We start from the raw sequence: 21,084 nt of genomic DNA on the forward strand, positions 1-21,084 counted from the left end.
TCAATTCTATACATAAAATAAGGCATATATGTATATCTATACATCCTGAAGGAGTGCAAACAAAAAGCGTGCTCACGTTGCAATGCAACGTGACTGCAAAATGTGGGCGCGGCTCCAGAAATAACGTGATACTAGGCCAACACGAGAATGTGTGTCACATTTTGCGGGAGAAGGGAAATGGCAGCCCATGCCAAGTTTCTTTGACCTACTTTCAGAGCAGCAGTGAATGTAGCACAGAGGAGGCACAGTGCACGCAGAGCAACACGTCTAGAACTGCGCGCGTTAAAACGAGCTTTTGGAAACATGTCAACAGGGTAAGGAACAATTTTATTAACTTTACAACACTTTTTTTGCAAGTATTTCATGAATAATTCTGCTTGTGGGTGTCATTTTGTTGGTTTTTTTTCTCAAACTTTTTTTCATGTCGTTTTCGTTTAGTCGTTTTGCGTTCAGGTGCATTACGGTTATTTTAGCTTTATTTAACGCAACTGCCGAGTAATGTATGTTTTGAGTGGAACCACGTGACGGGCTTCTCGCGTGGGACGGCCCCCCACCACATAGACTCCCCTCCTCTCTCGCCCTTGTTCTAGTCCATAATAAACAAATGGTAAAGATAAGCGGACGGGAGCAAGCTTTCTCCGCGGGGTTTACAGTCCGACTTTCAACGTGACACCGTTTTCTCCAAGGTTGCCTCGAACACATCTCAATCCTCTCGCAAGTTGTTTTCGTGAGCGTTTTTCTTGGAGGACGGAAAAAAAAAACACCGTCGGAAATTTTGACATCGTACAGTCTCAGACTTTAATGGTAAGTTCTGTTGTATTAACGTCGATTTTGCCAAATTAATAATGTAGTTTTGGGTCGATGTATGAGTGCGTTAAACGTTATTGCGTGCGGTGAATATTTTGACAAGTTGCGGTTGTTTGTATGTCGCATCTCATTGACCCACATCCGCTTGCCAAATAAAATGCGTCATCTACTACTACCAGTACAGTCAAGCTTGGTTTTGTGACACTTCTTGCGTGAAATCGAAGTTTTCAACTGTTCTTATTGAGCTTTTTTGCCACTTTATTTTGCGAAAAGTGACAACTTGGGCTAGTGCCGTACGTTCTGTACTGTAGTTTGAGCTGCAAGACGCGCCCACTTCATTTTCTGACGCAAACAACTTTCTCTGGCGCACAGAAAGCAATTTCGAATCGTCTAATTTGGATACTTATGTTGCTATAATATTCGTGGATTTTTTTTTGAATGTGCAACGGCTTTCGTTATTTGTACATTTTTTTGTCCATCTGTATGTTCAAAGTGCACTTGCTTACTGTACTTTCCGAGATTGCGCCATGTTCCTCCCTCCTTGTTTTTTTCCCCTCCACGGAGCACATTCGTCAATGCAAAGATGTTTTTCCATGATTTGAATGCAGTTGCAATAGCGTTTGGTTTTGTTTCGATTCCATTTGTAGTTTAAATTGTGATAAAGGAGACGCAAGTGTGCATGTAAATGCTCTTATTATTCTTGCAGACAGACAGGCCTAATTAAGACACCGCAGGAGTCATGAATAATCTGATGAAGCCCTCCTCCCTTCTCCACCCCAATTAATCTGAGATGACTATATTAGATGCAAATTTAATTTAGGATTATGCTCCAATTAGTGGTTGTGACAGATTATCTCACAATACAAAGAGTCAGTGTCTTTTGTGTTCCCGGGGACAAAATGTATAATAGTGCATGGGATACAATACAAGGGATGTGTTTTTTTTTTTTTTTGCCACCCCTGAAGTAGATGTACGTAAAAAAGTGTCTGTTTTGTAGATAACACAATCTGCTCAAGCATACATTTGAAGAGCTCAATTCTGCCTGATTTAAAAAAAAAAAAATGAAGTGAGATTGTTGGAAGTGGTGCGTCAAATTGACATGCTCTTTTGAACCCAACAACAGTGTGCTAATTAATTGTGTCAGATTGCAGCAGTGGAATTCCTCATGAGTATAGCACATGTGCAAGCCCCCTCAACCTTTGGCCCACAGACACCAGAGCAGGTTGTGGTGCCATGCTAGTCAATGGATTTATGTGGTGTTCGTGTGCTTACCTGTTGACGTTAGAATTATGCCACTCACATAAACCGCAAAGTGGTCTTAGCAGGCGGATACAGGTGTGGTGTGGTATAGAGGGGGGGGGGGCTTGATGAGTTAAACACAACCACTAAAATTGTAGTTCTCAAATCAGGGTCTGCTGTGAAACTTTCCGAAGCTTCTGCAAAATAATGTGCAAAAAAATAACAATAAGAAATAAAATTCTGGTCAAATGTTTTTTTTTTTTTTATGGAGAAGAGTTGACACCCTTGACCAATGCTTACCCAATATAAGACAAGTGAGCACTGTAGTGCTAACTATGACCATTGGATGGCAGTGTTTCCACACAACACAGCTATTACATCAATTCTAACTGAAGAATGGAAGTCAATCTTTCATTTCTTCACAGCACACACATTTACATTGACATAGCACACTATATTTTGTTGGCCTTGAAAGGTGAGTGAAAATGCGAAATACAAAAACTAATGAAATGACAGATTTGAAAAATAAGTTAATGACAACGCTTGCTTAAAAAAACACTGGTCAAATGTTACGCATAAAAAAACTCAGAGTGATATTAAATGTAACAAACTAAACCAATTTTGAAAAATAAAAACGAATAATCCCACAGTTAGACTAAAACTAAACTACGACAGACCTGCAGCTAACGATATTTAATCCAACAAATGTTCATGTCCTTATAATTGGCATGAACTAAATATGATTCGGTTACAACGCCAGAAAATAGACAAAGATGTTGATCCCCCCCAAGTCCAAACAAATCATTGTGTCTCAACTTAAGTCAGACTGAAACTATTATAGTCCCGCCTGGACCTAAAAAACATTTTTGAGAATCTCCGCTGACTAAAAAAAGAAGGTCGCACCTCATTAGTCACACTTTCTCACCTTTGGCACGTGTTTGTTGTCCAACAGGGATATGGCGATGGATACGGCATCAACGTCAACAACTGAGTCCGAAATCTCGCGCCTGGGTGGCGTGGAGGCCCTGAGGTTAAAGGTGGGTCCGGTACGGAGGAACCTCTTCGGCCCCGTGGACCATCAGCAACTGCACGAGGACTTCCAGCGGATGCTGTGCATGAGCATCGAGGCGGCCAACAAGCGCTGGAACTACGACTTCGTCAGAGACCTGCCGGGCACCGGGTCCAGCGTCCAGTGGGAGGAGGCGCGGTTCCAGGATGTGCCGAGCTTCTACCGCGGCGCCACGCCGAGGCCGGTCAAGCCCGCGAGACGAGGTTCTGCCTCGTCGGGAGAGGGATCCCCCGAGTCCAGCAGCTCTTCTGGATCTGGGGACGAGTACCTGGAAGTGGCCACCAGGAGGTACTACCGGCTGCAACGGCCAGACAAACGCAGACAAGCTTCCATTACAGGTAAATCCAGCAATCCAGATCACAATTTACCAAACGCTATCATCACAAAATTGATTTTGCGAAAAAATTAGCAAGTTGCATCATGTGCCAATTCATTTGCTCTTAATTTGAAAACGGCACCGTTCCTTTCACCAACCTCTGCATTCTTGTCCCACTCCAGATTTCTTCAAGGTGAAGAGGAGGCGGCTTCTACACTACAAACACCCATCCCGGCAGTAGGACCACCTCAAATGGATGTCGCATATCATATGTACATATGTAGCATTTTCAAAATATGATACACATATTCTATATACTGTTTCCTTTAGCTTTTTCACTACACTGTGAAATTCTATTATGTGCACTCTTACAGACAACAAACAGGCCGTGGATAGTATTTGTCCTATCCTGGCTCTGTGCCACATGCCATCGTCGTTTCACACCCCCACCATGAGGTCAAAACCTCAACTGGGGTCACAAGAAAAAAAAAATAACAGCACGCTAATGTTAGCTCCAGGTTAGAGATCAACGGTGGAGGCTCAACGATGAGGTCATGTGGCTTCACTAATAATTCCAATCGTAATAATGACTATTTATTTATTATTCAAAGTGATGGATCATCATGAAAATAAGATAAAATGAAAAAAAAAAAAGACATGCAATGTGTAAAACGAGGTAGAAATAAGACATTTGTGGATTTGCGTGCCATTGCCCCCAAAATTGCGTGATTACGGCTCCACCGTTGCCACTAGGAAATGGAAAGTAAACACCACAACACCGTAGAAATCACACTCTGTATTCTTTTCTAACTTTATATTACTCGCATAAAGGGGTATTTAACATTTTTTTTTTGTATTTCGGCAGCAGTCCAGAAAAAAACTTATTTCTTCTTTTTTTTTTTAAATAATGTAGTATGTTCCCATCAGTTGCTGTGTGTTCTGTTCTTAGCCACATGTCAAAAGATGGAAGCAGCTGAGGCCAGTTTGTCAACCTTGTAAATACCCGGTATGTTATGTAGACAAAAGTATTGGGACACCAACATTCACTGCCACTTAAAACGGATTTTCGACATCTACAGCGACAGTGAATGAGCTCAATGGCGTTTCAGACATTTTGTTCACGTACCGTAGCTAAGTATGTATTAGCGTTGGATAAATCCCTTACTACCTCATTTAGTAAAATACACACACACACGTAAAAAGCAGCTCAGGTTGTTTGCATCGGTTGAGCCAGTAAAGAGAATTTGAGAGACTGAGGTGGGGAGGGCTTTTTTTTTCGTTGTTGTTTTTGTGGTCAAAGTCGTAGTAGCTCAGTTTCACATGGGGTAAAAGAGTCAGCGAGGGGCTCCAGGGGGGCCCACACTGCTTTTGTTGTCACTCACTCTGCCTTTGAGTTGCTTTGACAGGGAAGCGGGGGAGGGGACGCAAGCTCGTCTGAGAAATCGCTTTGGATCCCTTTTGAAACAAGGCATGTTTGGGGGATTTTGGGTTTATTTTGACAGAATTGTGATTAATTATCGGCCCCTCAAGTCTCTCAATCGCTCTTTGCTTAGCCAACCGTCCCAGTCACTGCAAGAATCATTGTCATGAGTTTAAAATAGTATATTTCAGAAAAGTTGTTTTAGTGGTGTCTACTTATATATGTGTGTATGTGAAACATTTGCAGAAAAAAGTTAATTTATTCCAAGTTTATATTGTGTGTTTGATGAGAATGATCAAAATCCTTTTCTTTTTGTTGCTACTACTACTTGTGTCATTTCTGAGATCTTTGCACTACTTCAGACGAGAGAGCTATTTTTGTATGGTAATCTTAAAATAAAATATAAAAACAAAATACAATTCTTTTGACTGTTAAAACTTTACAGTTTCCCACTGGGCGCAATTTCCTGATTGCCTCATGAAGTCCGTTGGGGAAAATTCAAGGTAGCCTTCATGCAATCTTTGCTGTTCTGGATGAGCTGTCGCAGATATTTCAGTGTCTTTTTTGTATTCTGCATAAATGTATGATAATCAATGTATATCATTCATGCCCTTCTGGTATTTGTGCCTCCTATAACAGCATGGATTAAAAAAAAAAGATTCCTATATTTGTACAGAATTGTTAAAGAAATTCTGATTGTTGCTGGGCAGTCTTCTGTCATGACTTCAATGCATGTGCTAAAATTAATAAAATACGTTTGCTTTCATGAAGTTGAAACGTCTGTGATTTCTTCCCGGGTTTACAGCACCCCCTAGCCGCTGGAAAACGACACTGCACATTGGCCTAGTTAGGGTAATTCAGTTGCCAAGTCTGTTTACTAGTAATTTTAATGGCATTTGTACATAACGAAATGAGTCACACATTTCTTAGTTTTACTTTTCATACGGATTGTTTTTTTTTAACACAGTTCTCCACAAACTCGATGGAGAATTTGTTGGTGCTTCATAAAACCACACATTCATCTTGCAACCCTCCTTTATTTAAAACAAAATTGCTCTTTCATTGTTGAAATGCACATATAAATAAAGGATAAAATAGAAGGGAAAAGGCGCACTTTGCGGGAGTTCCGCATTCTGCGCCTATTTACATTCTACTGAGGTATGGCTGCTCATTTTGACTTTGCAAAACACAAGTTTCCAAGTAGTCTGTGGCAAAAGGGATGGCTGCCGCAGTCATTGCGCACCGGTTAAATGATAATAAATATATCATTTAAGACTCAAATGACAAGAGCGTTCATGTTGCACTCAGACGAAGAAAATGGAATGATGACAAAACAAACTAAGGAGCCAAACTCTTCAGTGAAGAGTTAAGATAAGAAACTGCAAGGGCAGAAGTTGCCCACTAAATCTCAGGCCTTAAATATAGTGCATTAATGATCTACATAATCTGTTTCTGTATGTGCAACAGTGAATTGCAATATGTCTCCAAGTAACACAACAGTGCATTTTTTAAGTGTTTACAATCACTTGAAATATGTACATAGCGAAAGTGGGTCTACTTTAACAGATCTTGAAAATGTGCACTTTCATGTCAGTCTTTTAGCGAGGACGCTATTTTCTGGTCGTTGTCCAGTCTCCGCCGTGGTTGGAGGAAGGAAAGGAAACTCACCTCCAGAGACAATATTTTTTTCAGTAGTGTTGAGAAAACAAGCTGTCTTGTCTTCATAGCTGGTGATGCCGTATCTGCCGCTCTCTCCACATGGCTTGCGCTTCAGTCATTATCAGAGGCGAGATGAAAACAATGCTGCCCCCTGTCTGTAATGTCAAAAACAGGCGTTGTCATTCCTGCGGAATACTCAATAAAACGCTGTTGAAAACTGGTCTTACCATAACGACGAAAAAGTAGAACACAGAAATCCAACCCAACTTGCTCTCGATGAGGGACACCAGGTACTGTAAAATGAGATTAGAAAGAAAAAAAATACTAATTCCTATTAATTCCAAGACACACAGTGCCCAAATGCCAATACATACCTGTCCTCCCGCAGCTCCGATACTTCCTGTCCCATCCACGATTCCGGTGACAGTGGCGAGGGCCTCTCGACTGCCCCTTATGGCGTCCTGTCTCCCCAGGTCGGCGGATATGGCTGAGCTGATCATGTTGGACGGGCCGCCGATTAAGAACCCCGTAATCGCCAGCAGGACGGCGTTGGTTGTCTTATCGTTTGGAGAGTCTGGAATGAGTTCAAGGTTTAGCGAGGACAAAATTCGAGAAGTAAAAAAAAGTAATTTATTATGGCTCCAAATTAATTCATTTCGAAGTTATGGACAGTGGCTTCAAAATACACCAAAGGTTTATATTTACTGCCTAAAAGTGTTTTCATATAGTGCAAAAAGAAGGTATTTGCGGTACAAAATATTTTCCCTCAAATTTGCATTGGCAAAAATGCTACATCAAAAAAGAATGAGAAATTGCTTTAATAAATTAAAACTATGAGAAAGTATGCTAATGTGAGGTCTGATATGAATTAGAAATATATATTTTTTAAAGTCTTTTTTTCTTTCTCTATTATGATGGTATATCATGTGCAGGACTTTGAAAAATACTCACGACTGTATCCCACCAGAGACGCCATAGCGAGTGTAAGACTTAGTGCCAACACTGGGGATCGCTTTCCCATAAAGTCCGTTACCAGACCTTGAACGGTTCCACCTGATATAAAAAAAGATAAAAAATAAAAAAAACAAGTTCTTGATGTGAAAACAGCATCATCCTGGCTAGCGCACCACTCACCGATAATCCCGCCAACGTCATACCACATGGACAGCCGGTCGGCCTCAGCTTCCTTCCAGCCGTAGTTGTTACTCAGGTAGAAAGGAAGCCAGAAAAAAAAGGAGTAGTTGACCAGCTTCAGGCACGCGTACGCCAGCGAATACTAAAGGCAACACACGCAGGAGGGTTAAAGTTCAATCGGGAAATCATTAGCCAGGAAACGCTGGAACCTTACCGGCAGAACTCCGGGCAGGCAGAACGCTTGGAAGAAGCCCACGGCTTTGGGGGACTCTTTGCAAGACTGGTCCTGATGCTGCGATGAACCGTAATTACGCTCGTACACTTTGTCATCTTCATCCTCTTCCTCGTCGCTCATCAGAGGCCTGTGGGAGTCTGTGTCAACTGGGCTTAGCCCTGTCTGACAATCCATACTCAGACCTGACACACACAAATCTGGTGTGACAATAGTGCTAATAACACACCAATAAACACGCTAATGATCCTGCGTCATTTACCGATTTCATTGGGGGAGGTGAGCAGGCCAAAGAAGAGCACCACACCGCCGGCAAACTGCACCACAGACGTCACCAGGAAGGCGTACTTGCAAAAAAGGAGAGGCAAACAACAGCGGATTTATGGATGGCCCGATGTTTGAGCTCAAGTGCCACCTTAGATGGACAACGATATTTGTAAAGGCTGGCAAAAAACAAGTAAACAGTAGTACACTCATAAGAATTTCTAGTTTTTTAAAAATTGTTATTATAAAACTGCTATAAGCAAAAATAACCAAAAAAAATAAATCCTCGCATGTGGTGTGCTTTCCTTACCTCGTAGCCGTACTTGAGCACGCTGGACGCCAAAAAGGCACCCAAGATGTTACCCACAGAAGCGCAAGCGCTCCACAGCCCGAACACAAAGCCACGCCTGGGAAACAATCACAAAAGACGACTTTTCGTTTCGAACACCACCCTCTCGAAACAAATACGTTGCTTCCAGCAAATCATCTTTACAAATCCTGTTGCTAATCCTCAATGGCATCTATGTTGGAGATGATGAATGCTTGCCTTTGTGTGAGTGGATCCCACTACATATATATGTGTGTGTGTGTGTGTGTGTGTGTGTGTGTGTGCGTGTTGTGTGTGGCTAAACACGCACCCTGTCTTGCCAAACCAGTTGGCCATGACGGCAACCACACTGGGCCAGACGGTGGACTGAAGAAGGCCGTTCAGCACCCACAGGATACAGTATAGGTAAACGTTGTAGATGTGGAGCCACTCTGTCAACGTGCCAAACACAAAGTCCTACCAACACACACATTCTGGAATGTGAGCAAAAGGTAGCCTTGTCTGTCTGTTTGCAAATACAATGTGTGTGTGTGTGTCTATATATATATATATATATATATATATATATATATATATATATATTGCCTAATGGCTGCACCTCAAATATATATAAAAAAAAAAAATCCGAATTTTGTGTATGGACCTGCATCACAACCAACATGGCTCAATGTTCTTTATGTCAAACAGAGGCCAGATAAAAATACTGTAAAGTGATACCAAACAAAATTTATAGCTTTATAATAATAAAAGCATTGACTATATGGAACGTGTGTAAATGTGCTGACTCACCACAGCTGCAGAGCCGCACAGGCCGAAGCAGAGCACATAGCGCAGGTTCACCCTGTCGCCAATCACGCCGCTCAGATACAAGCCCTATGTGGGGGAAAAAAAAGGTGTGCTTATGTTTTTGTTGTTATCACTTCACAAACGCAGCATCCGCCTCACCACAGCGTAAGAGAAGAGGAAGATGGAGTCAAGAGCTCCAAGGAAGAGCGTTGCCTGCTCTTCATTCTCAAACAGTCGGTTTTTCTCCCAGGTCTATGACAAATGGATGTGCGAGTTACAAAACGAGAAGCCCGTTCACGGTTGTCTCCCTCCTATGGTGGGAAAAGATGGAGCACCTCGTCAGGCGAGAAAGCGGGAGTGCTGCCATTTGGAGGAGAAGGTGTCCACTGAGCTGAGATGCTCACTTTTACGTTGCTGAAGGTCTTCCTGGATGCATGCAGGAACACATAGCTGGGATGGGAATACAAAAGAGAGGACATTTGTTAGCAATAAGACTTATCAATGCATTTCAGTTTGTTAGGATGATTGTATTTTGGAAGGCCCTGTTCAAAGTGTTTTTTACACTAACAGCATGGCTGTAAACGGAGAGAAGGCATTTTAAACCACTCAGGCTGGGTTGCAAAATGTATCAGTATTTACAAGTATTTCTAAACCCAACAACTCCACTTTTCTTTTTCAAGGGACTATTTATTAAAAATCATGTAACTTTAAGGGATTTCGATGGCCTTAGGAAAACTCTGAACCTTCTGTTTGTATTTAAAGTAAATAATAAAAATGAACTGTTACATTTTCTATTATTTTGAACATTTTGAGAGCTTGAAACTACAGAACTTTACAGTTAAGTTGTTCAAGTTGTAATTTATCTATTTAAGAAATGTTAACGACACTGATATATATATATATATATATATATATATATATATATATATATTTGAATTTTATTAAACAAAGAGTTTCTCTTTTTTTGACACAAAATTTCTAATTAGTACTGAAACTGAATATCAGCTCCACATAATGCTTATAAAAAAAAAAAAAAAAACATATTGGTCTAGTTATCTAAATGTTTATGTCAATTATGGAAAAAAAAAAGATTTCTATCGCCTAGGCATTAAAAGATGAGGAATCAAATAAACAAAATAATAATAATCACCAAGTTTGATTTGAATAGCACACTTTTTTTCTTTCACACAAACTGCTACTAACAAGTCACCACGGTGACATTCTGAAAACAGGAAAGAGTGCAGGAAACCAACTCAGCTTTTCTGCTGAGCTTCGCCCTGACTTGCAAGCGCAAGTCATTAAACATTAACCCAAACAGTAAACTTAGAACAAAGAAAGGCGTGCAACGATATATTAAACTAGTATAACTTCCTTCATGTAAAAAAAAATAAAAATGCTCATTTGCAAGAGATGCAAAAAGAAAAAAAAAACTTTTTCGCTGTGTCCAACGTAAATCAATAAAAGTAGTTCACACTATTCTGGCATGTGTGCCAAAGACTTTCATCTGCACGAATACCTTACATGAATTCACACCTTGTTTCAAAACCGCATTCCAAGTGCAGGAAAGCAAACCCGCTTGACCGTAACAAGTCAACCTGAAACACATCCAACAGGTTCTGAGGGAAAAAACTGCAGCTAAAATACCCCAAATTACCTAAAGAAGGTGAGGAGGAATGCGACCAGGTGATGATGGGTGTACTGTGACAAGTAGCCACAGCATGAGGGAGGCATCACCGGGGAAGGAGGACAATATGGAGCTCGGGTTCTGGGAGGAAGGATGGGAAGGGAGTTGCACTAAAAGCACATCACAGGGGCAAGCCACACATTGCCTAAAAAGAGGGAAGTCATTGTTAAACGTTGCTTGGTAACAAGCTTTCAATTTCCAGCGAGTTTTATTACTGCATCCAAGCTTCATTTACTTAACACAAAATATCATTCTATATGGTCACACTTGGTAGAGGAAGTAAAAGCAATAAAAAGTTATTGCTGCACATGTGGCTCGTACTATGAACGCAGCGCGGATCTGAAATCCGCTACATTTACAATAGTTGTCAACTAAATCTAATACAGTATTGCTGGACGGATTTTCTTTTTTTTTTTTACTGTGAAAAAAAACAACGATCCTCTCAATCGCATTGTAGAATGGCCGCTTTTTTTCTTTTACTGATGTGAAAAAAACAACGTTCATCTCAATCGCAGTGTAATGGAAATGTCAGCAATAAAATGGGATAGCATTTGGTTCACTGTACCTTGAACGTCGCACCACGTAGTGTACAAAATGTGCTCTTTTCAAGATTTGTTTTTTTTTTACAATGACAAGCCATTGCGTTTAATATTTAAAAAAGAAAAATACCTTATAGTCTAACATGATTACGTTAGCCACTTTTTTTCGGTATTTTCTTTAGTCGAGTCTGGTCTGATTGGGTGGCCAATTGTGGATTTTAAATGTTGCGACAGAGCCTCTATTTACACCGTCATCGCTTTCTCGAAGAACAACGAAAGCTCACAACAACGGATTGAAGAAGAAAAAAAAATACGTATTTTTTAAAGTTGATTAATGGCGAAGAATACAACGTTGGTTCTTACCTTCCCGATTGTGTAGCGGTATACAAGCTAGCAGCCCACTGGCTCTAAACATCTGTTTACAGTTGGGCTACGTTTCAGTGACGTCATTATGGGGGAAAGGCGTATCTGGGGGGCTACCGCCGCCAGCTGGCCAGGGGGTAAATTACACCACAAACGCACACTACAAGTACCCACGCTGTACTGTCATTTAGTGAGGGGATGTATAGATAATTGTGTCAAAAAAACAAAACAAACAGCGTGTCAAATATAGTTGAACAATGTATATAGATATTTGAAATGAAATACTTGAATAATAAAAGGTGCATCTGATGTCTGATTTTGCTTGACTTCATGTCATTGTGACGTGTGCAACCTCCCACGAGAGAGAAAATAAAGAGAGGGAGAGAGAGAGAGGAGAAAGAGTGAAAGAGTTCAGGCTCTATGTGGACGAGTGAATGAGAGTAGATGGATGTCATGGACCAACTTGGGAGTCTAGAAATGACAATGATGGATTCTTTTGCTGCCGCATCTTTTGCATCGAGCGCTCTCTTCCCGCGTAAGGAAAATGTATTACCACAGGCGGTAAGTTGGAAAACTATCAGCTTTATTTTGAATTTTATGCCTTGACAATTTGTACTTACTTTTGTGTCAACTTTAAACATGGAAGAATGATGTGATGAGACACTTCACATTGAGACAACTAAAACAGTTAGCATATTGACTTCATGAGAAAGGAACAAAGCAAAACCTGCAAACTCAAGTTTAAGGCACAATGTCATCAAAGTGTCTATGTTACGAGGACAGATAAAAGCGGAAATGTTCCTATGTGATACCCGAAACACCTCAATAATAGCCACTTAATCCAATGCTTGGGAAATGTAAAGCCACATTTGCCTTGCGGTCACCGCCGCATCCATTCAGGAACCAAAACTTTCACCAATTAGGGCTTCCCATTTCCTGCGGTTTATTTATTAAATCATAATAGTTTGCTGAAACGGGCCCCGGTCCAACTGTGTGTTTATTTTACAAAGGCCGATGAGAGGAAGACGCTCAGGGTTCATAGGCCTCTCTGGCACAATTTTCCCACCGTTGCTGGAAAGAGATGGTCTCAAGTGACTCATTGGGGGGTTCAGGATGCTCTCAAAAGTCAGTTCGGTTCTTTAATCCGCATATGACTTCAAATGTCAGATTTATTTATATTAGTTTGTTCACTTCAGGCTGGGGTGCGTTAACCTTCTTTCATACACCACTCAGCGAGTCAACCGTTCCTGATCTGCTTAGATCAAAGGAGTACCATCGTGAAAAGAATCGTCGGATCCAAATGGCTCATCGGAGACTCACTTCGGACCATCGACGCAACGTGGTGGACAGCAAGCTATCTGAATCCACCGGCAACATCAAGGACAAGATCTCTCTTTGGGAGGGAAAGGAACTCTTTAAGTCCTCCTCTGCGGGCTTGAAGAACGCAGGCGAGCACAACGCCGACGAAAATGTCAAGAAAATACAAGTTATGAAAATTTACAATGATGGAGACAGCAAGAAACTGCAAACAGGGACAGAGAATACTAGTGTCCATGAAGAACAGAAAGAGAATTTGAAAGTGGTTGATTCAAGACCTTGCTCGGCTCCACTGAAGGACCGGCTGAAGACGAGAGAGAATTTGGAAACGTTCGAATCAAGGCCTTGCTCGCTTCCACTGAAGGACCAGCTCAAGACATCAATGACAAAAAAATCTTTTGAACAAAGCAATCAAGACACAAAGGCAGTATTCAATCTTTTTAAAAAGCTGGACGCCATGGGTCAGAACCTCGGCAAGACTCCGCCGGAACTCGGGAACTATTTCAGCCCGCCGAGCAAGGTCAAACAAGCGGAGGGGAAGAGGAAAGACGACATGAAGACTGAGTTGGCGTCTCCCCCTGTTAACCCGCTCCCCAAACCCAAGCGCACCTTCCAGCATCCTGCCACTAGAGGGCAGCGCAACCTACCCCCACTTCCCAAAACAACCTTGAGACCTTTGCCCTGTGCTGAAACGGGACTGCAAAACCAAAACAACAGGTACTTTTTAGTCAGCCATATTTTAAACTCGAAGAATCTCGTAAAACCTGACACGATTCATACATGCAACACGAGAATACTACACTTAAACTTTCTAACTTAACATCAACTAATTCACTACCATTGACGGCTAACATCAAAGATCCATATACAGTATACTGTATATATATATATATATATATATATATATATATATATATATATATATATATATATATATTTATTTTTTTTTTTTTCAACAGGGAAACGCTTCAGCAGGACGACTTTCCAGTTTTGAAGCAGTCACTGACTTGGGAGCATCACTATGAAGATATACAGGGTAACTAACGTCAAAAACAAAACAAAACAAAACAATTTGCAGTGTACATTATTCAAAATATTTCCTGTTTTATGGTGCAAAAAGTTCCAAGTACATTCAGTAGGGATGTGACAAAAAAGGGATTTGGTTAGCAAGACTTCGGTCACTGGAAAGAGTTTGATAAAAGGAAGCAAACTGTTTCAATGCTGTCAATGTTAAGATTTATTTCAAGACTTTTTAAAAAGTGGGCAAAAATTAGCCCTTGTTTGTATCTCAAAACGATAGAACAGCTCAGTTTTTTTTTTTTAAAGAAAATACCCAAATGACAGTTACTTGTCTTCAGCCTCGTAAAAATTGGATGAAACTTTTGTCTTTGTGTCCTCAAATACCTTCAAATTAAAACTACTTTTGAAAGACGAGTTATCCCTCCGTGCTTGTGAACAGAATTGCCTTTCGTGAAAATCAAAAATTCAAAAAAGAGATGGCAGAGGGCCTTCCACTGTAAATTTTCTCCAAACATGGATGCCAAACGCACGTTTACAAGCAGCCAGAGTGAAGTTTATGTGACGTAATCACAGGGATGATGAGGGGCCAGTTCAGGCCCGGGGGCCCTATGTTGGATAACATAACAAAAACAGCTTCTTGAGTCAACCATGACAGTCCTACATGTATGGCGATATCTTCAATAATATAAGTGAGTTAAACTCCATATTTGGTGGTCTCCCAGACAAAGAGAACCCGTATGAGGACATCGAGTTGGAAAGTCAGTGTTCCCAGCAGTCATCTTTACCCTCCTCTCCTGGTGCTGACACAAGCAAGGTTCGATACATTCTCTCATGACTGTATTGCATTCAAATCAGTGTCTTGTAAGGACGAAGACACCAGGGGGGACAATCCCACTGAAGGCCCAGATAGAAAATACACGGACGTTACAGGACTTAAATTCATATGCTTCTCATAGTCCCTCTTCCCAGGCTTCACGGCCCGGTTTCTTTAGGCAGAATTCCGGCAGGAGTTTTAAGCTGCTGGACCTGCGTTGGAGTAACCAGCAGAACCACAGTGGAGGTAGTGGTGTTGCTTCGCCATCCCAGCTCAGCCCCCCGTCCACCCCGACTGACACCCCGTGGTCATCTTCGGACCACTTCAGCCGCGCCTACCGCAGGATACCGACGGTCTGTTTAGCGCAGTAAGTAGCTTGGTTCTATTAAAATTCAAATAAATTAATAAATCCGATTCAGGTGGTCCTGAGGATCAACGGCATCTTCGAGGCTCGGATCGGCAAGAAACACCTTAGGAGGATTTATCATTATGCCGAGACCAGCTCAGGAAGAGGTGATCGGTTATATTTAACTTTGACTGAAATGATTGTCAAGCTCGCGTTGCGACGTCACATGACCAAAGTCAGAAATGCTAGCCGCAATGCTAGCCCCGTGGCACGTTCACATGGATTCCAGTCCATTTCAGTCATACGTCGATCTTAATTCATATTCAGACTACTTAATATTTGCCTTTTATGGTTTTGCCCACAGCAACCGACGAAAACAGCGATTCCGAGAGTGAATTTGAAGAGCGAGCCAAAGGTAAGGGACATCTCTGGAGGGCTTTTTTGGTTTTCCTTCAAGGACTCGTTTTTTTTTCTGACGCAGCCCACCAACAGAGGCTGGTCTCAGTGCAGTCCATACTGAGCCCCCCGAGCCACATGGGGGTCCAGTGCAACAGTAGCAAAACCAGAAGCTTGGATAATCATCACTGTCGGCAGCTCTTTGACTACTTCCTGGTTGTGTCGCTGAAGAAGGCCAAAACGGGTGGCCATTATGTCCCTGAAGTAACACAGCAGTTCCCCCCAAAGGTCAGAAGTGGTTTGTTCCATATTTGGTCGCTTCTTTAGTGACATTTCGTTGTTGTGTTGCAGCTGGAACGAAGCTTCAAATTCTTGAGGGAGACTGACAATCAGCTTAAGATTATCGCCAAATTTTGTTTCCCCGATGCAAAAGACTGGGAACCGGCAGACAGTTACCCGAGGTGAGGCAACGTCAAGACAAATTAGCCATAACAATAATTATAACAAGTATGATTTATGCATTGTATAAATTCATGTAAAAAGTCTTTTGAGTTTATATAACTGGTGGGGAAAATTTTGTGTTCTCAGTGGCCACATTTGGGCCAAACCTTTCATCCATGTTAATTGAAAAAAAAGTTTCAAAAATGTATTTAAAATACTTGGAACGCAAGGGCAAAATGAATTTGTTTAGATAGCCAAGTCATTACTTTGGGGGGGGGGGAATAAATCTAAGATTGGTATGTAAATTTCTGGTCTAATTTTACAGGGTCTGTGATTATGTGAATACTCAGTGAACCGGAATAAAGAAAAAAGTGGGCCATATGTAGCTCATGAACCAATTTTACCCACCAATGGTTTTGTCCTCGTCTATTTTTAAACTGTGCAGTCATAACATGCCAATCATGGCTTTATTTGTGTATTTAACATTTCTCACGCCTTTCTAGTGAGATGTTCTCATTCGTATTGACCGGAGAGGATGGGAGCAGAAGATTTGGATACTGTCGCCGTTTGCTGGTAAATAATAATCATTTGAAAATAATAAAAGGCAGCAGTGGACAGGAAGCAGCCGAATACCGACCATCACGGCTAAATAAATAACCGTGCCAAAAATGCTGGCATGCCTGTGGGAAAACAGGAAGTGTGTGTCTGGGAAAGGCTGCATGGACAGTGCGCATGTATACACTCCGCATACTGCGTTTGCATGCATTGTGTGATTCCCAACCACTGTGCCTTTGAGGGAAATCCCTTTTTACTCAATTAGGCAGAAAGTGAATATTTGTGGACTCCATATAAAATATCTTTGTTCATCTAGCTATGCTAGTTACATATGAGTGTAAATTGAGACGGATTAACAAAGAGTGGGAAACCCTAGTAGGCAAAAAACTGGACCCTACTATTTTTTTCAAATGCAAAAAAAACAAACTAGTATTGAGAAGATTTTTTTATTGGAATCTTGAAGCTAAAATTGGTGCTCAGTCTCCCTCTAGTGGTTTGAGGACGAATTACTGTTAGTACAATTCAGTTATATTTCACTTTTGTGTGATAGTTTACATTTAATCAAAGAACTATGTTTTAATCACTAGTACATTTTTTATTTGACTTTTATCTGCATTACATTATGAATAAATATTTTTAAAATTATTAAAAGTATTTTTAATTTTTAAACTGCATTCTAATCATTTTAAAATGAATTGTCGGCCTTATTTTGATGAGCACTGAGATATTCTATATTTATTTGGAGTCTTTTTGAGAACGCCTGCCTGCAAAACATTTACCATTAATTAATCAATATATTTACAGTGGTTATTAGGGTCACCAATTATGGCCCAACAAATACTGGCCAAAAATAATCGTTCAAATGGCCAATATTTACCCATTTTTTAACTTTTTTCCCATTATGTACTCTAAGCATTTACAGCAGTTGTATAAAAGTCACACTGCTGTCATAAGTTATGAAACATAGATAGCATAACCCTGTATTTCTAAATACACATCATGAAATTTGTTGGTCACTCTGTGGAAATGTGATCGTAAACAATGCAAATCTTCATTTTCACAAGCAATGATTTAGTTTGGGAATTATAGACATGGATGTTACTGCTTTACATGCGATCTAAAGACAGGTTTAGATGAATCTAATTAGTGCATCTTAATGAAGTAGAAAAGTGTTAAATATGACACCCATTTGAAACGTTAGTACCACAAACACACATTTTTATGAATATACTAAGTCATGTAAGAATGTGCCAAATAAATTGAGTTGCTTTCAGCCTAATGGTCAAGGAAAACGTCTACCAGAAGTCTACTGCATTGTTAGCCGCCTCGGATGTTTTAAGCTGTTCTGCAAGGTAACGCTCTCAACATGAACGTTTTTTTTTTTTTTTTTTTCCAATTCTCACTTGTACATTGAATGTGGTGATGCGTGTGTGATGATACTTGCAGGTGCTGGATGAGGTGGAGAGGCGGCGAGCGCTGTCTCCGGCTCTGGTGCAGCCGTTGATGAGAGCCATCATGGAGGCGCAGTTTCCAGCTCCGGGAAGGACCATCACCGTCAAGACTTTTCTCCCCGGTTCAGGCACGGAGGTACAATGCGTCTTTTGATGAAAAGATCATGAAAAAATAAGAAAAGAATTAAGAATACAAGAATGATTAAAAAAACAAAACAAAGGGCCGGGCCAATAAGGATTTCCTTTAGGCCTCTATTATAGTACGCTAACTATTGTCATCCCACAGCAAAATTCTCTGTAAATTCCTTTGAAAGAACGTCTTACTTTGGCTATTTCCAGGAGTAAAAAGTTATGGCACAGATGTAAGTTTATACAACTGCTGTAAATTAGAGAACATAAAAAAGGTAAAATAATCGAGAAAATCATATTTTTACCTCTTGCTGCGTTTCCTTCCCTGGTAGGTGATGGAGCTGTGTCGACCGCCCGACTCGCATTTGGAGCACGTGGACTTTGAGTGTCTTTTTTCCTGCTTGAGTGTGAGGCTGCTTCTCAGGGTGTTTGCTTCTCTACTTCTGGAGCGCAAGGTCATCTTTACAGCTGATAATCTCAGGTTTGAACATATCCTCCTGTCCGCTCTTGTGTCCATTTTTGTCTCAGCAAGACATCAAAGTTAACACATGCGACATCATTGCCAAGTCCACCATGTCCAGGATGTCCTCAGCTGAGCACACTCGGACTAGTCGAGCAGCTTCAAGAGATTTAGACCAAAACAAATAGCCACAGGACGAGTCATTTCTTCATATTACCACTAGATGGCAGTAAATACGACTGACCTGTGTATCCACCATTACAGCATGTAAGGATGTGCGTCATTTCAGAATTAGCCAATTTTTTTTTCAGTTCCTTGTCCCAGTGCTGCCATGCAGTGGTAGCGCTCCTCTACCCGTTCGTGTGGCAGCACACCTACATTCCCGTGCTCCCCTCCGCCATGATGCACATGATGTGCACTCCGACCCCCTTCTTCGTGGGCCTGCTGTCGGGCTCCTTACCTCAGCTCACCGAGCTGCCTCTGGAAGAGGTCAGAAAGATTTTGACACCCCTACGTGTCAAGTTTCTCAATCACGCCGATTTGTCACTGCGTAGGTTCTGGTCGTCGATCTGGGAAAAAGTCGATTCCTAAAACAGGTGGGTTAATCATAAAAGACGAATGTGGGAACCCCGGAGTATTTTTGGGCTCTTTTTAAGCTGGATGATGAAGACTCCATCCTGCCTTCTAAGCTTCAGTCTGCTTTGGAGAATGTTTTGGAGAGGAGAAGAGATCTTGCAGGTGGAGGTGACAACAATAATGGTAAAGTGAATTTTACGTACAGTATTTATTTATTAGATGACCACTAATTTACCTGTCTGATTTCCTGTTTAGAGTACCTCAGCACGGTTGTGTCTGAGGCCTTTGTCCGCTTCTTTGTGGAGCTTGTGGGCCACTATCCTCTATTCTTCTTCAGCGAAAAAGAGGATGACGTCTCCACGCCGTCATCGCCTTGCTCCTTCCAGCGAGAGGCCTTCCGCAAGGCCGTACCCTCCAAGACAATGAGGCGTTTCCTGGAGGTTTTCATGGAGACGCAGATGTTCAGTGGCTTCATCCAGGAGAGGGAGCTGAATGGGCCAAGTCTGAGAGGTAAGAAAGTTAGCTGCTTCCAGTGATTTTCAAGCAATTGTTTTTCAAATGTAACACACAAACACACACACCAACTTCTCCGCAGGGCTTTTTGAAATGAGGGTGCACGAATATCTGGACAGCATCCATGAGAGTGAACACCGGAGGGTTAATCGATTTCTCAAAGGTTTAGGTAAGGATCAGTTTTTTTTTTTTGCCTCAATTTATTTATTTTTTGCTCTGTTGATCTGACCAATTTTTATTGTTTTCTTGACAGGGAACAGGATGAAATTTTTGTCCAAGAAATGACAGAGAAAGGATGCTGATTCATTCCTGTTTTTTTTCTCTGTTTTTAATTTAAAAGAATAAAAAGTTACTTAAATTATGATTCATATAACACAATTCAAGAATATTACTATAAAACAATTGTATTTGTCTTAATATCCGCTAGGAGGCAGTAGTAAGGTTTTTGTGACAGGGTGGTAGCACAGTTTAACACATTGGTTTACAACAATGAGGTGCACCTGAGATCCCAAAACAAGATGAGATAATGTAGAAAACAACAAAAAAAAAAAACATCAAAATGGTTTACTCCTTTGCTGTAGTTTGGAGTGGTGCTTAATTACACCTCTTGTTTTTTTTAAACTTTTATACATACATGTATGTTTAATATCTTTTTTTTTTTTTTTGTGCTTTCCGGGGTCAATTTGACCCGGTTGAAAAGTGTCAGAAATAGCAAAAGAATCCCAGTAAACATTGTTTATATGTCCTTATTATCTCTCCTGATACTTGCTTCCCAGAAACAGCAATAAAGCTGCTGGGTCAATTTGACCCAAATCACATTTAGTTATCCGAATGTGCCAGATAGGGGATAAGAAAAATAAAATCACATTAAATACTGTTTCATCTTCCTGATAGGTTTGAACTGCAACGTTAAGAGGCGGCTAACTAAACTCGCAACTAACCTAACTTCAAACTAAATGTTGATTTCTGGTACGTTTATCAAGCTAAGCACAAGTCATTTTCTTTTCAATAAATTTGCCTCGCAACATAACGGGCTGAAAGGCGGCATTGACATCCCAACTGTACCCAATGACTGCTTCACATGCCACACATTCACTAACCACACAACTTCTGTGTTTATGTGTTCAAAGCCATCCAGGCCTCGTCCTTACAAAGATTTTTTTTTTTTTGCTGGCGGCGAACACTATTTTCGGGACGTGAGTCATGGAAATAAAGCCGGTCACAAA

At 41.0% G+C, this 21,084-nt stretch overlaps 3 protein-coding genes across 18 annotated transcripts; 2 read left to right on the forward strand and 1 right to left on the reverse strand.

Moving 5' to 3' along the window:
* The first annotated feature begins 171 nt into the window (after positions 1-171).
* Positions 172-5,628, forward strand: LOC148405674 (cyclin-dependent kinase inhibitor 1-like). 2 transcript variants are annotated; one of them, XM_088407086.1, is made up of 3 exons: positions 172-314; positions 2,999-3,453; positions 3,614-5,628. In XM_088407086.1, exons 1-3 carry the CDS (start codon positions 304-306, stop codon positions 3,670-3,672), a joined length of 525 nt encoding a protein of 174 aa, XP_088263212.1. In that variant the 5' UTR covers positions 172-303; the 3' UTR covers positions 3,673-5,628. The 2 variants fall into 2 exon arrangements, with proteins under 2 accessions (XP_088263212.1, XP_088263213.1); XM_088407087.1 differs by lacking the exon at positions 172-314 and adding an exon at positions 589-804.
* Positions 5,629-5,868: 240 nt separating this feature from the next.
* Positions 5,869-19,426, reverse strand: slc37a3 (solute carrier family 37 member 3). 3 transcript variants are annotated; one of them, XM_088407083.1, is made up of 15 exons: positions 18,615-19,426; positions 18,174-18,327; positions 10,909-11,083; positions 9,590-9,704; positions 9,414-9,506; positions 9,258-9,341; positions 8,779-8,924; positions 8,451-8,547; positions 8,139-8,223; positions 7,859-8,061; positions 7,645-7,786; positions 7,462-7,563; positions 6,885-7,084; positions 6,738-6,803; positions 5,869-6,665 (listed from the first exon to the last, which is right to left on the reverse strand). In XM_088407083.1, the coding sequence occupies exons 3-15, from the start codon at positions 10,983-10,985 to the stop codon at positions 6,573-6,575; spliced, it is 1,503 nt and encodes a 500-aa protein (XP_088263209.1). In that variant the 5' UTR covers positions 10,986-11,083; positions 18,174-18,327; positions 18,615-19,426; the 3' UTR covers positions 5,869-6,572. The 3 variants fall into 3 exon arrangements, with proteins under 3 accessions (XP_088263209.1, XP_088263211.1, XP_088263210.1); XM_088407085.1 differs by lacking the exons at positions 18,174-18,327; positions 18,615-19,426 and adding an exon at positions 12,461-12,481; XM_088407084.1 differs by lacking the exons at positions 18,174-18,327; positions 18,615-19,426 and adding an exon at positions 11,841-11,959.
* Positions 12,225-20,607, forward strand: LOC148405676 (DENN domain-containing protein 2A-like). Of its 13 annotated transcripts, none has more exons than XM_088407075.1 (20): positions 12,225-12,401; positions 12,851-12,965; positions 13,037-13,874; positions 14,117-14,193; positions 14,900-14,991; positions 15,147-15,344; positions 15,411-15,504; positions 15,702-15,752; positions 15,819-16,021; positions 16,085-16,194; positions 16,678-16,747; positions 18,004-18,081; positions 18,176-18,316; positions 18,642-18,790; positions 19,081-19,258; positions 19,324-19,365; positions 19,426-19,528; positions 19,601-19,855; positions 19,941-20,027; positions 20,112-20,607. In XM_088407075.1, the coding sequence occupies exons 1-20, from the start codon at positions 12,285-12,287 to the stop codon at positions 20,141-20,143; spliced, it is 3,030 nt and encodes a 1,009-aa protein (XP_088263201.1). In that variant the 5' UTR covers positions 12,225-12,284; the 3' UTR covers positions 20,144-20,607. The 13 variants fall into 13 exon arrangements, 8 of the variants coding, with proteins under 8 accessions (XP_088263201.1, XP_088263202.1, XP_088263200.1 ...); XM_088407076.1 differs by having other exon boundaries at positions 19,459-19,528; XR_015864297.1 differs by lacking the exon at positions 20,112-20,607 and having other exon boundaries at positions 19,459-19,528; positions 19,683-19,855.
* The last annotated feature ends 477 nt before the right edge of the window (positions 20,608-21,084 follow it).

This window comes from Hippichthys cyanospilos, chromosome 22, assembly GCF_059441005.1.
Source record: "Hippichthys cyanospilos isolate Australia breed blue-spotted pipefish chromosome 22, RoL_Hcya_1.0, whole genome shotgun sequence".
Taxonomy (NCBI): domain Eukaryota; kingdom Metazoa; phylum Chordata; class Actinopteri; order Syngnathiformes; family Syngnathidae; genus Hippichthys; species Hippichthys cyanospilos.

Bases quoted from the DNA above. Each gene is read 5' to 3' on its own strand.
- LOC148405676 (XM_088407074.1), top strand. From the start codon at position 12,285: ATGGATGTCATGGACCAACTTGGGAGTCTAGAAATGACAATGATGGAT. The intron at 14,194-14,899 runs GTAACTAACGTC...GTGGTCTCCCAG, and splicing joins TCACTATGAAGATATACAGG to ACAAAGAGAACCCGTATGAG. The intron at 19,259-19,323 runs GTCAGAAAGATT...GTCACTGCGTAG, and splicing joins CCGAGCTGCCTCTGGAAGAG to GTTCTGGTCGTCGATCTGGG.
- slc37a3 (XM_088407083.1), bottom strand. From the start codon at position 10,985: ATGCCTCCCTCATGCTGTGGCTACTTGTCACAGTACACCCATCATCAC. The intron at 9,507-9,589 runs GTGCTCCATCTT...CATTTGTCATAG, and splicing joins CCGCTTTCTCGCCTGACGAG to ACCTGGGAGAAAAACCGACT. The intron at 8,925-9,257 runs GTGAGTCAGCAC...GTGTGTTGGTAG, and splicing joins TGTGCGGCTCTGCAGCTGTG to GACTTTGTGTTTGGCACGTT.
- LOC148405674 (XM_088407086.1), top strand. The intron at 3,454-3,613 runs GTAAATCCAGCA...GTCCCACTCCAG, and splicing joins CAGACAAGCTTCCATTACAG to ATTTCTTCAAGGTGAAGAGG.